Source organism: Leuciscus leuciscus (genome assembly GCF_965113295.1).
Source record: "Leuciscus leuciscus genome assembly, chromosome: 7".
Taxonomy (NCBI): domain Eukaryota; kingdom Metazoa; phylum Chordata; class Actinopteri; order Cypriniformes; family Leuciscidae; genus Leuciscus; species Leuciscus leuciscus.
Genome location: NC_138731.1, coordinates 41,887,646 through 41,901,804, shown reverse-complemented (window position 1 = coordinate 41,901,804; position 14,159 = coordinate 41,887,646). Strand labels below are relative to the sequence as shown.

The 14,159-nt window shown below is 38.1% G+C and overlaps 2 protein-coding genes across 3 annotated transcripts in view; one reads left to right on the top strand and one right to left on the bottom strand.

Moving 5' to 3' along the window:
• csrnp3 (cysteine-serine-rich nuclear protein 3) overlaps window positions 1-14,159 on the bottom strand; it is a 264,623-nt gene that overhangs the window by 101,212 nt on the left and 149,252 nt on the right. The window lies entirely within an intron of this gene.
• The window catches only part of scn1laa (sodium channel, voltage-gated, type I-like, alpha), a 41,583-nt gene continuing 33,090 nt past the window's right edge, over window positions 5,667-14,159 (top strand). For both annotated transcript variants that reach the window (XM_082174591.1, XM_082174590.1), the window contains exons 1-3: window positions 5,667-5,742; window positions 5,835-5,963; window positions 10,359-10,450. In XM_082174591.1, the coding sequence (XP_082030717.1) occupies window positions 5,672-5,742; window positions 5,835-5,963; window positions 10,359-10,450 (292 nt within the window). In that variant the 5' untranslated portion in view covers window positions 5,667-5,671. The remainder of the gene's footprint in view (window positions 5,743-5,834; window positions 5,964-10,358; window positions 10,451-14,159) is intronic.

Below are 14,159 nucleotides of genomic sequence, written 5' to 3'. Positions count from 1 at the left end.
TGTGATTGATAAATCAAATTGCTTTTTAATCATTTTAACAAATAAATATATCCTAATCCCTTTACTATCTTTCGCACAGGAATGAATACTAATAATAGGGATTGGAAGTGAAGACAAATGGAGAATATTAATTTTTAAAGGGTATCGCAAAAAATAGACTAGGCGAGAGATGTGAGAGAGGGTTCGAGGAGAGAAATGAGTGATTGCCCGTGGAATAATTCATGGGATATCGTTCATTAAGTTGGGTGAGCAGATTGCAAGACAGAATGCAGTGACTGTTGTGTTTTTGTCATTGTAGAGAGCAGAATAATAATTAAAAAAAGGCCAAGAACTGAACCCTCACATCTTGGATACCAAAAGCACATTATAATGTATTGCTCAATTGGGTACAATTGTTGTTTTCCGACTAGGATTCTGATCTGGGATCTTGTGTCCGTCCAGCGTGACTTGTGAATATCTGATATCTGAAGGAAATGATGTCTCCTCTTATTGACCTGAAGACATATTATGATATGGTAATGGAATTAGGAAATTATATCTGATAATGATTCTTAGTATTACAGAGGAAATGTCCTAGGACCAATGTCTGGCAGTGTGTTTCTCACATGTGGCTCCTCTATTGTTCTAGGTTCCCCTGCCTGATTTAGCATGTGATGTTTGCTAGTTTTATTCAGTGTTTGGTTCCTGGAGTGAAATGTGGTCCCCCTCCCCCTCCTCAACAAAGTGCTGGGTGTGATGAGTCGCTAATCACTTTTAACGTTGTGGGTTTTTAAGAATACACCTATTAGAAGAGATGATTTTTCCGTGGTTAGGCCTATAGTGCTTCATCTGATAAAAGGAAATTCATCTCCTCCTTCACTAATTGCTCACGAGAACCCATGTACTCGGAAGTAACATTAATGATTGATTAATTGCATGTCATTACTTTTTTTCCAGCTGTTTCAGTAACTGACTGTATGCAGATGTGTCAAAGAGGGCCTCATTTTTAATGTCGTGATTAGTTCAAATGTAATTTCCAGTTGTAAATGTTGGTTTGATTTGATTACAATGGCTTTAAATGCTGTGTTGCAAATGAATGGAAAGGAATACATTTTTCAAGCAATTTTAAATTTAACATTAAAACTGGTATCATAAACACAACACTATATGCAAGAGTTGCACTTACATTTTTCCTTTGTTGTCAGATTTTTTTTTTTCCTGATTTGAAATGTACTTGAAACTTAATTTCGACAAACCGTTATAGGATTTTCTCCCCCATTCAAGTAGATCAAGTAGGAGCTGGAAAGCACTAAAAGTCGACTGACTTGCCTTAAAGGAGCTTCCTATTACTTCTCCTACAGCTTTCAAGTGATGTCCAGCAAAATCAGCGCAGTACTTAGCTGCTCTGACTTGTTTTGTTTTTTTCTGGTTAATCTGACGTACAGTTTTCCTAAAAAAAAAAAAAAAAAAAGAAAAAAAAAAAAAGTGAATGTTCAGAATTATTATGATTTGTTTGAACCTTCAGAACAATCCAATATTAAAAGGTTGCCAAAAAAAACTTTAAAGTGTTTTTGTTGTTCATGAACAACTTGTACTAGGACTAGGATGGAAATACAATAATATAAGTGGATGGTTGTGTAGTGATTATGGATTTGGCCTGGTTGTCTGAGGGTTTCCAATTCGAACTTCAGTTGGGGTGACCCATGCACTGAATATGAATGGATTCGCCCTTTGTCACATGAGCATGACTTCTCAAAACGCACATGAGAAGCATAACCAACAGGACCTTACATGGGAACACCTGGACCAGCATGAAAATGTACACTTATCTAAAGGCCCATTCACACCAATAACGATAACTATAAAGATAACTATATTAGCGTCCACACTAATATAATGTCTGTCACTTTAAATGCTCGAGCTCATTACAGCAGGATGGATTCTGATTGGCTGTCAATGTTTTTATCCTTTATCAGTTCGTTTCTCTGTGCCGTTATCGTTATAGCTGTGGCTGTGAACTCTGCTATTCTTTAATATTGAGAAAGATTTTTAGAACTATATCTGTATTGTTATCGTTATCTTTATAGTTATCGTCCTTGGTGGGAACGGGCCTTAAAGGGTTAGTTCACCCAAAAATGAAAATTCTGTCAGTAATTACTCTCCCTCATGTTGTTCCAACCCCGTAAGACCTTCGTTCATCTTTGGAACACAAATTAAGATATTTTTGATGAAATCTGACAGCTGGCTCACTCCTCCATAGGCTTCTATAGACGTTATAACTTGCTGGCCCAGAAAATGCATTAAAGACATCGTTAATATAGTCCAAGTGACTACAGTGGCTCAATCTTAAGTTTATAAAGCGACGAGAATACTTTTTGTGCGCAAAAAAAAACAAAAATAACGACTTTATTCCACTATTAATTTCCTTTTCTCTGAGCCTCGAGTTTTTTCACGTAGTGTTTTAGCGCAACGCTTCTGTGTTGCACGTCACCACGTAGGCTCACTATTGGCCGACGCTGGTCATGTGATGATGCGTGTGATGCACAACACAGAAGCGCTAGTCTTTCAGCAGGAAAATTAATTTTGTTCTCTCATTACTTAAAATAAAATAATTTGAAATGTCAAGTAACCAAAAGTATGACCTGAATCTCATAAATAATGTTCTGATTGTTATTTCTGCAATGAGCAAATGTTGTGTTTTGGATACTGGTTGACCAGTAAAGGTCAATGGCACATTAATTCAATTTAAACAAATTAATTTACGTTAACATAAACATAAGCTTTTTAGGTTTAAGCTGCTCTTGAAAGCAGGCTGAGACAGCACATTATTTAATTGTGTGGCGTACATAACCCTGATTCCTTGAGAGCTCTGTTCCTGATAACTTGATGGTTTTTAGTACAGAAGGCGTGTCCGTCACTTATAGGATGCTCTTTTCTCTCTGTGGTTCTGGAAGGGTTTTATATAGGCTAATCATACAGTTACCGATACGTACTGTTAATGACTCGCCCTTTCTCTCCTTCTCTGCCAGTTGTTTCTCATGCAGACGTGTAGCGAATCACTCTGAAGGTTCAGGATGAGAAAATGGCACATACGTTTACCCCACCAGGACCTCAAAGTTTACGTAAGTTCACCCGTGAATCTCTTAAGGCCATCGAGAGCCGGATCGCTGAGGAGTACAAGAAGTCCAAGGACAAACGGGAGAGAATTAAAGATGATAAATGTGAGACGAAACCCAACAGTGGCCTGGAGGCTGGGAAAAATCTGCCCTTCATATATGGAGACATTCCCAGAAGACTGGTGTCCACACCACTGGAGGACCTGGACCAGTTCTACATCAATCGGGCAGTGAGTTTTGATTTATATTTTTCAAGCGGAGGGCCCACAAACCCCCTGAGAGTCCACAGAGGTACTCCAAAACATCACATGGATTCAGAATCTAGTTTAAGTCTTAGATTTAGAAATAAAGACTTCTTGGAAAGAAAGACTTGGAAAGTTTTATGATTGGAAAAATGTAAAATGCAGATAAGTAAAATGTAATAAGAAGTGTATATACACAAATATGTAAATATATACATTTCTTATATTTCTTATTAAATTGTACTTATCTGCATTTTACATTTTTCCAACCATATTTATATATATGATTGATGTCATATATATATATATATATATATATATGCATAATTGACTGACTGTTTTGTCCACTCTCTATGCATTCATCTCCCACTTGTTTAGACTTTCATAGTAGTGAACAAAAAAAAGACAATCAGCCGTTTCAACGCTGCTCCTGCCTTGTACATCTTCAGCCCCTTCAACCCTCTGAGGAGACTATCAATTAAGATTTTGGTACATACATATCCTTCTCAAGTGCTAAAGCATGCTGATGTCCTGGATGGGTCTTATGTTTATACACTTTAAGTCATCAGTCACAAGGCATGTTTATCCTGAAGTGAACCCGTCTTTGATATCATTCGGGTCGTATTTTATTTGACCTTGTGTAGTTTTGTTCATGGTTTTTTAAAGGTGAGGTTTTCACTGTCTAATTTGACTATTTTCTACCAAGTGACACATGAATTTGTGCCAGAATACTGCTAATAGTGCTTAAGCTAATAAGCTTGATTATTTTTCTTTGCATCTTAACTATGCACGATTACATGGTTATTTTCACTTGCATTTATCAACAATTAAAACAGCCCTGCAAATCATTTTTGGGTTGTGAACTACTGAAAGCCACTGGTATAATGACTTGATGTGCAATGTAAAATCTGGGCTGCGTTTCCCGAAACCTTCTTAACGCTACGTCGTTCTTAAGTTACACCTTAAGCTGTACCTTATCGTTAATACGTGTTTCCCGAAACCTTCTTAACGCTACGTCGTTCTTAAGTTACACCTTAAGCTGTACCTTATCGTTAATACGTGTTTCCCCGAAAACGTTCTTAGTTAAGTATACCTTCTGTAAGTCATATGTTCGGAAGGTTTAGCTTAGCTTTACCTTATCACTGTTGCAGGTCTATATGAATATAATTCTGAAGTTTTAATACACACAGACAGTGTTCAATTAGGCTAATTCAAGTGTTTTTAAACGTTTTGTTTGTGTTTTTTCAAGCGCTTTTAAAGCCCAATGAAAGCATAGGCTACTGTCAGTTAAGTCCTAGGCCTATTCGAACGCTAATATTGTTTCTCATGGTGCTCGTACGGTATTTTAAACATTTAATGGGGTATGTCTGTGATTTTTAGTCCCGCCCGAATCCATAATATCAGTGTTTTTTCTCACCCAACCCACGTAAAAATCCCTGGCCAAATTAGTACCTACTGTTTTTTGACAAACCTCAGCGAACAAAAATTGGAAAGAGAAGAAAGCACGTAAAAATTTGAAATGGTTATTATGGCAGCAATATATGATACAATTTTAAAATATGTAGGCTAGGCTATTATAGTTTGTATTATTTTTATAATATCCCATGAGTCCTAATAAATGCAATTGCACTTATTTCTGAAGTGCTTTTTTTTATAAAGAACACCGCTTTCTCACATAATGCAGTGAAGCAGCCCCTGCACGAGAGAATAATTGATTGTCAAGCCGTCGATATCAACCAATTCAGCCCCATCGCCACGGACAGCCCCGGGTAACGTCGCACGTAAGAAGGTATATCTTAAGCAGCTTCCTAAGGTATGGTTCTGGGAACATGCCTAGCAATGGTATACCTTTAGTTAAGTTATACTTCGTAGCGCGCTAAGAGACAACGTTATCGGGAAACGCAGCCCTGATCCTGAACCAAAACCCATTGAGAACCACTGATTTATGACTTCAATCTTTTATCAAGAAATCTATTTTTGATTTATGATTTTACTAGATAATGCGCCTTGAAACCTCTTTGATCTCACACTGCAAAAAAATATCATATGTTTGTGTATTCCAGACATATACGCTACCGTTCAAAGGTTTGGGGCTGGAAATATTTTTTAAATGTTTGTAAACCGGCGAACGTTAAACCTAACTTTAATTATAAAATAAACATAAATAACAAAATGAACAAACCTCGCCAGTTCCCACAGCTCACGGCCCATGCCTTGCTTGCCACAAACATACAAGTCTTTACTGTCAAAAACCTTTGGAGCCCAAACCCCAAACTTTTGAGCTGTCACTACATTTCCTTAACTGCAGTTTTCACATTGTTCAGTATGATTATAATGTTCACTATACTGGCCAACTGCGCTTTCATGGTCTACACTCAAACTCCAGACTGGGCCAAGAATATTGAGTGAGTTGATCTCTTTTGTTGCTTTCCAAACATACTGTAGAAATGCTGTGTATGTTTGCTCAGTGCAGTGACTGATGGTCTTGTTTTAACAGATATGTCTTCACTGGGATATACACTTTTGAAGCGCTGATAAAGATCACCGCCAGGGGATTCTGTGTGGGACAGTTCACGTTCCTCAGAGACCCATGGAACTGGTTGGATTTTATTGTTATAGTCATGGCGTAAGTATGACAAGTCTGTTATTTACCCCAGCTACGTTGCATTAAATTATTAGAATTTAATTATCCTCGCTACTTAAAGGTGAAGTGTATTTTTATTTAATTTTTTATGTTTTACTTTTTTAATTCACATTTCTGTCTTATTGTGGTGGAGGATTTGTCTTTTAAAATTGTTGCAAATAAAAAAAATATATAATTAGTTAATGCATTAACATTAACTAACAGTTAGCAATACATTTGTTACAGTATTTATTACTCTTTCTTAACGTTAGTTAAGAAAAATATTACTGTTCATTGTTAGTTCATGTTAGCTCAGGTCCATTAAATAATATTAACTACCTGAATAAAAAAAAATTCTCCATCCAATTAGTTCCTCATAGATTAAAGTCCCGCCCTTTTTTCCATTTAGTATTAGAACAGGAGGATGGGACGGAAAGGGCCAATTGAAGCTCTTTCATCGTTATTTTTGCAGTTCTGTCAGTTTCTGCTAGTGTCTCATTAATTACACACTTCACCTTTAGTTTTTCATAGTCCATAGAGAGGTCAAAAGTTGTCATTCCAGTTGTTATTGACAGCTTGCAAGAATAAAAGTGCTGTGCATAAATTTTTTTTTTTTTTTTTTACTTGGTTTGAAAAAATTTTCAACATTTGAAAGTGTTGAATTAGTAGTTTATATGTTTAGAGTTTGAAGTTTAGAGTTCAGAACTAAACAAACTTGTATTTCTTTACTAAGACTTCACAAAAACATCCTCAAATTGACATTTTGTTCATTTAAAATCAGGTTGACTGCTTTGCCAGGTCATATTAAAGGGAATGTTGACACAAAAATGAAAATTCTGTCATCATTTAACTCACCCTCAAGTTGTTCCAAAACTTTCTTTCTGCTATTGAACACAAAAGAAGATATTTAGAAGAATATGGGTAAATGCTGTTGATGGACCCCATTGACTTCCACAGTATGGGTTGTGTTCAGCAGAAGAAAGTAATTCATGCAGGTTTGGAACAACTACAGCTTGAGTAAATTATGACATAATTTCTAATTTTGGTTGAATTATCACTTTTAAGACAGCAAATATATTTTTTATGTTTTTAATAATTGTTTTATAATGTATTTTATTATATTTAATTTAGATGAAAATATTTTTTTATTTTTCTATATTTTTTAAATTTTTATGGTAATGTACTTAATAAAATACTTTATAAAATTCTTAAATATTCTATTACTTTTTAAAGTTTAAGATAATTCTGTTTATAAACAGTTAATCATTTTAAGTTGTTTGATTTTTTTTATATAGTTGATTTTTTTATAAGTTGTTTGAAGTTATTTAATTTAATTACATTTTTAAGATGCAGATGCCATCTTAACTCAGTGGTTCCCAAACTTTTTCTGCCGGTCCCCCTTGTTGTAAAGAAAAACATATTTGTTAGCCCCCGATCTACAGTACATGCACCCACATAAAGGGCCCTATTTTAACGATCTGAAACGCAAGTATCAAACGCGAAACGCAAGTAACTTTGTGGGTGGATCTCGGTTGCTATTATACCGGCGGGATAAATGACTCTTGCGCCCGACGCAAATCTAAAATGGGTTGGTCTGAAGTAGCTTCATTACTCATAGGTGTGGTTTGGGCGTAACATGAAATAAACCAATCAGAGCATCATCTCACATTCCCTTTAAGAGCAGGCGCGCTTGTTCCATGGCGGATTGGTATTATAACGGCGGATTTGCCAGACGCACGCCAGGAGCGGTTCACAGCCGAGGAGACCGACGTTCTCGTCAGGGCCGTAAAACACAGAGAAGTGACATTGGGGATGGAGAAACCCACCCAAATTAGCTTCGGTTAAACAGGCGTATGATAATTTGGGTAAATGTGTAAGCTAGATTTATGCCTATTTTTTCACATCTGAGTTCTTACTAGATCAAGAAAATATGATCATATAACACCGATTTTATCATCACTGCATTGGTTACCTATAAAGTTCCGTATTAATTACAAGGTATTGCTACTGACCTATAAAGCCCTAAACGGCTTAGCTCCAGTCTATTTAACGGATCTTTTATCACCCTATAATCCATCGCGCTCTTTAAGATCACTAAATTCAAGGCTTTTGGTCATACCTAGGATATCCAGAACCACCAAAGGAGGGAGAGCATTCTCACATTTGGCTCCAAAACTCTGGAATAGTCTTCCTGATACTGTTCGTTGCTCAGACTCGCTCTCCCAGTTTAAAACTAGATTAAAGTCGCATCTCTTCAGCCAGGCATTCATATAATCCTACAGTTCAAACTACAATCCGGCCTCTAGCTCATAAATGCCAGAGGAGAACTGGCCCCCGACTGAGCCTGGGTTCTCCCAAGGTTTTTTTTTCTCCATTAGGTCACCTGATGGAGTTTTAGGACACCATTAGGTCACTTGATGGAGTTTTTCGGTTCCTTGCCACTGTTGCCTTTGGCTTGCTCAGTTGGGGATATTTTGGGGATATTTAATTTAATTTTATCAATCAATAAATTCCTCTTGAAACAAACTTTGTTGTATTATTTAAATTTAATACTGTGAAGCTGCTTTGATACAATCTGTATTGTGAAAAGCGCTATATAAATAAACTTGACTTGACTTGACTTGACATCTTCATGGACACCACAATGATTTCCCTCGTGTGAATATTTTTCCTTGTAATAATGTATGTTTTTCTAAAAATGAGAACTGCTGCGTCTGTGTGTAGATGAGATAAGCAAAGTGCATGCGCGTTGTGCACACGCTACATTGATAATGGCCAAGCATGCGCCCTTAAAATAGCATCTGAATAACATACGCAACGCGCCACTGACTTAAGACTAGGTTTTTCCTGGTCTGTGGTGGAATTGTTTTCTAAACCTGCAAAATAGCACCAGGGAACGTTTGCGCTGGAACACGCCTCCTCTTTTCGCTGAACCGCCCCCGGGAGCGCAAGTTCATTCCCAAGTTTACCGGCGTGCGTCTGTGGAGGGAAAAGTCCACTCTAAGTAGTGTCTTAACTTGTTTGGCTTCATTCTGTCAGAAGCTAGTAGTTTGAGATACGCTACACACTGTGGTCTCCCTTCATTACCCACTATTGTTCTCATGAATCCTAGGGCGAGACTTGCCTCATAAAATGTTCTTGTCTCGAGGCTGTCCTCACTGGACGAGACAAAGCGAACGTTGCAAATCCATTTGTGGTGTGTTTCAGAAGGTGCGTGAGCACTTGGAGTATGTCAGAAATAGAACGATGCATTATTTTACAGTATACATTTGTTCCACCGCAGACAGTCACTGATTAAAATGGGTTGCTTTTGCCGTGTCGCGCCTCTCGTGTCAGGTGTAGACAGTTGCAATGTCAGAAGTAGTTTCATTGTCTGCTTTACATTTATGTAGTACTGCCAATCCTTTCACAAACTTGTCCATGCTTTATGCAGAATCATTATTCATGTATATTTTTACACGGATCCCTGCAATACCCAATTCGGATTCTTTAATCGCGGCATCTAGCAGTCTGTTATTCCATGACAACAACCGCTACTACTAATAACAAACCACTTAAAGGGATGGTTCGAAGTAAAATTAACCTAGGGTCCTTTGCACCATGACCTCGAGCCAAACACCCTCCCAGAAGCCCAGAAGTTAGAGCTTATTTAGAGAAATCAGCCGGATGTCTTAGTGCAGGCGCTAATGGATCCAAATTTGTATCTCGTAAATTACCCCACTAATAATGCCCAGAATGGTACCAGACTTCTACAGTAGTACAAATAGGTTCTGTACCCATAAAACGAGGCGGGGGGTGTTTGGCTCGAGGTCATGGTGCACAGGACCCTAGGTTGATTTTACTCCAAACCATCCCTTTAAGCAGGTACTGCAAGCCATCCTGAGGTAATAAAATATGTCAAATTAATATTTTGTGTTAAATTATGTTGCCGCATTAATAAGCAAAATCATTTCACAGTGGGGTCTTGTATCACCCTGGAGAGGTTTCTTTTGCATAACCATCTTCTGATTATACACTATGATTTAGCCACGCCCCCCTTTTGATAACTCCGGGCCCCTAGTTTGGGAACCACTGACTTAACTTATACTGATAATTAGTCCAAAAAATGCCCATTAAGACCATTGGCATCTGCAGTGCCCTTCAGCTTCATTTGTATCTGTGCATTTGGTCCCACAGGTTTGTTACAGAGTTTATAAACATAGGCAATGTATCAGCTCTCCGCACATTCAGGGTACTCAGAGCTTTGAAAACTATTTCAGTAATTCCAGGTAAGCAGAGAGCACGTTTAGGTGTACAACCTCTGTGTGACCTTTGAACCCGACTGCAACCCTGTGTCGAGACCTTCCTGTGTGTTGTATATCCGTCAGTGTTTGATTCCCCCCCCCCTCCCTGTTTCAGATATGTAACTGAGTTTGTGGATCTGGGTAGTGTGTCCGCCTTGCGAGCGTTCAGAGTTCTTCGAGCCCTGAAAACTATATCGGTCATCCCAGGTGAGAGTTGGGGAAAAGGTCAAGGTCACAGATGCTGACACTGTTTTCTTCAAACATGTCCAGCATGCTTTTCTCTTACTGCCTGATATAGAGTCTTTCACAAACATTTTACAGTTTTCTTTTAAGGTATTTTCCTCTGATTCGTGATTTGATGGTTGCACGCAAAAAAAACAAAAAACAAAAACAAAAAAACAAGCAGTGATGTCCGATTAACATTGAATAACTCAGGGTGCTTTCACACCTGCCTCATTTAGTTCGGTTGAATCGCACTAGAGTTCGTTTTCCCCGTTGGTGCGGTTCGTTTGTGGTGAGAACGTGATCCGACCTCGAACAGAACCAACTGCCAAAGAACTGCGCATTTTTGGACTAAGCCAGTTGCCGTAGTCAGCTGTGCTGCGCATTATAGGATGAGGAGAAATGTGTGTTAACAGTTTGCAGCTCGCGGACGAACTTGGAGTTGTGAGGAGGAGCGGAGCCTGATATAAATTATTATTAACATTATTTTCGAGCCGCATCCTCGGTTCATTCTCAAATATTATTGTTTGTCTAAAGTGGTGTAGACAAAGGGCTGCCAACTCGTGAGACTCACGCAATTGACACTTTTCACACGCTCTCACGCCACACATCCATTTTCTCACGCACAGAAAAATTGCAGAGCAAAGAGGTACTTTTAATATTAAACTAATTATCAGCTCTTAGATTCCGTCAATTTTATTACGAAATTCAGACAAAAAATACATTTGGCGCTTGTAAATGTGACGTGACAGATCGCTGAGCGCCTCAGTTCAAGTGCACGTGAACCGATCATCTGTTACTTTTTTATTTAAAGATGCAGTACAACTTACCGAAAGTATACATAATATCGACCAATTAGTGTTTTTCAACCACGGAAAGAGGTCAATATATAATAGCAGGAGAACAATTATGTCACATAACGTTACATTTACCTCAGGAAAGCCATTTAATGACCATAGCATGTTAATTGAATAGAAAAAATAGCTGGAGAGGAGATTTTGCTGAGCACTATATTACATATTTATTATATTTTTACTTATGTCATTAAATAATTGTTATTGTAACAAAAACTGCATTATATTTAATTGCATTTGTTATTTTTAACCTTTAATAATACCAGCAGATTGGGCCCTCTATGTTTACAGCATTAGGTGAGATTATTTTTTTAAATAAAATTTAAAATAAACATGTATCCAAAGTAGTCAATATTGAATCAAAATCGGAATCAAATCACAAGAATGGAATTGAAATCTTGACATTTTTGTCAAGCAATAATAAAAACTGTATCCTACCAGTCATTGTACAATGTAAACATTGTAACATGTTGTCACTAAACTTCATAAAATTCTATTTAGTTAGCAAATGTTTTGACAATCAATTGTGATGCAGTATTTGTTTTTACATACCCCCCCCCCCCCCCCCAACAAAAATCTCACTCCAAGCTAAACTCAAAAGTTGGCAGCCCTGAAACTATATGATAAAATATGACCACGAATACAATCAGCCCACGCAGTCGTCTCTCCATAAACAGTGGCGTGTTGTCTGCCGGATTTTCCACCTCTTTGTTTACTTCCGGGAGTTCTGTTGGAATTTTCCCACACGTTAATTCTGACCAAACGAAGTGCAGTTATGGAAATGCGTTCCGAGTGATGTGGATGTTGTCACGTGACTGCATTTTGGTTCGTTTTATCAACTCATAAACTGATTCGGACCAGAGCGATCAGTGTGGTGTGAAACGGAACCAAAACGTCTTAAAAATGCTACAAAGTATCATTTTTCGCCCTTGGTCCGGACCAAATGAACCGAACTACAGATGTGAAAGCACCCTCAATTATTTTTAATCCATAGGTCAAAAATCTCACAAGTCTTTAATTTATCATTTTGACTCTATGCAACGACTCCTTTAAATTTGCCATGATGAGAACTGTTATGGAGTCTTGAGACCGAATCAGTGAACTTATTTAGTTTAGATTACTAAAACAATCATCGTTAAGTGTAATTGAAATCTGGACCAGAATCATTAAGAGCTAGTGTTGCTGTTTTTGTCTCTCCTCTCCTTTTGTGATGAGTTTACGTTTGTACTGTAGTCGTCTTGCATGCCTTCATGTAGTCGCTGTTTAGTTATTAAGAGCATTAGTTATGTGCATGTGATACATAAAAAAATCGACTAATCTGTAAACTTCAGCTTGTAACCTGAAATATTCAGAGATATCCTTTTGAAACATTAAGACCATATTAAATTGTAAAAACATATTAATATAAACACACACATATACACTCACCTAAAGGATTATTAGGAACACCTGTTCAATTTCTCATTAATGCAATTATCTAATCAACCAATCACATGGCAGTTGCTTCAATGCATTTAGGGGTGTGGTCCTGGTCAAGACAATCTCCTGAACTCCAAACTGAATGTCAGAATGGGAAAGAAAGGTGATTTAAGAAATTTTGAGCGTGGCATGGTTGTTGGTGCCAGACGGGCCGGTCTGAGTATTTCACAATCTGCTCAGTTACTGGGATTTTCATGCACAACCATTTCTAGGGTTTACAAAGAATGGTGTGAAAAGGGAAAAACATCCAGTATGCGGCAGTCCTGTGGGCGAAAATGCCTTGTTGATGCTAGAGGTCAGAGGAGAATGGGCCGACTGATTCAAGCTGATAGAAGAGCAACTTTGACTGAAATACATTGACTTTGACTCGTTACAACCGAGGTATGCAGCAAAGCATTTGTGAAGCCACAACACGCACAACCTTGAGGCGGATGGGCTACAACAGCAGAAGACCCCACCGGGTACCACTCATCTCCACTACAAATAGGAAAAAGAGGCTACAATTTGCACGAGCTCACCAAAATTGGACAGTTGAAGACTGGAAAAATGTTGCCTGGTCTGATGAGTCTCGATTTCTGTTGAGACATTCAGATGGTAGAGTCAGAATTTGGCGTTAACAGAATGAGAACATGGATCCATCATGCCTTGTTACCACTGTGCAGGCTGGTGGTGGTGGTGTAATGGTGTGGGGGATGTTTTCTTGGCACACTTTAGGCCCCTTAGTGCCAATTGGGCGTCGTTTAAATGCCACGGCCTACCTGAGCATTGTTTCTGACCATGTCCATCCCTTTATGACCACCATGTACCCATCCTCTGATGGCTACTTCCAGCAGGATAATGCACCATGTCACAAAGCTTGAATCCTTTCAAATTGGTTTCTTGAACATGACAATGAGTTCACTGTACTAAAATGGCCCCCACAGTCACCAGATCTCAACCCAATAGAGCATCTTTGGGATGTGGTGGAACGGGAGCTTCGTGCCCTGGATGTGCATCCCACAAATCTCCATCAACTGCAAAATGCTATCCTATCAATATGGGCCAACATTTCTAAAGAATGCTTTCAGAACCTTGTTGAATCAATGCCACGTAGAATTAAGGCAGTTCTGAAGGCGAAAGGGGGTCAAACACAGTATTAGTATGGTGTTCCTAATAATCCTTTAGGTGAGTGTATTTATTAGTGTGTATGTGTGTGTATATGTACTGTATGTATATATTAGTGTGTGTGTGTGTGTGTGTGTGTGTGTGTGTGTGTGTGTGTGTGTGTGTGTGTGTGTGTGTGTGTGTGTGTGTGTAAATGTATGTGTATGTTAAATAATTACATTCAGGGTCCAAAAATAATGTTAATAATTTTATCACAC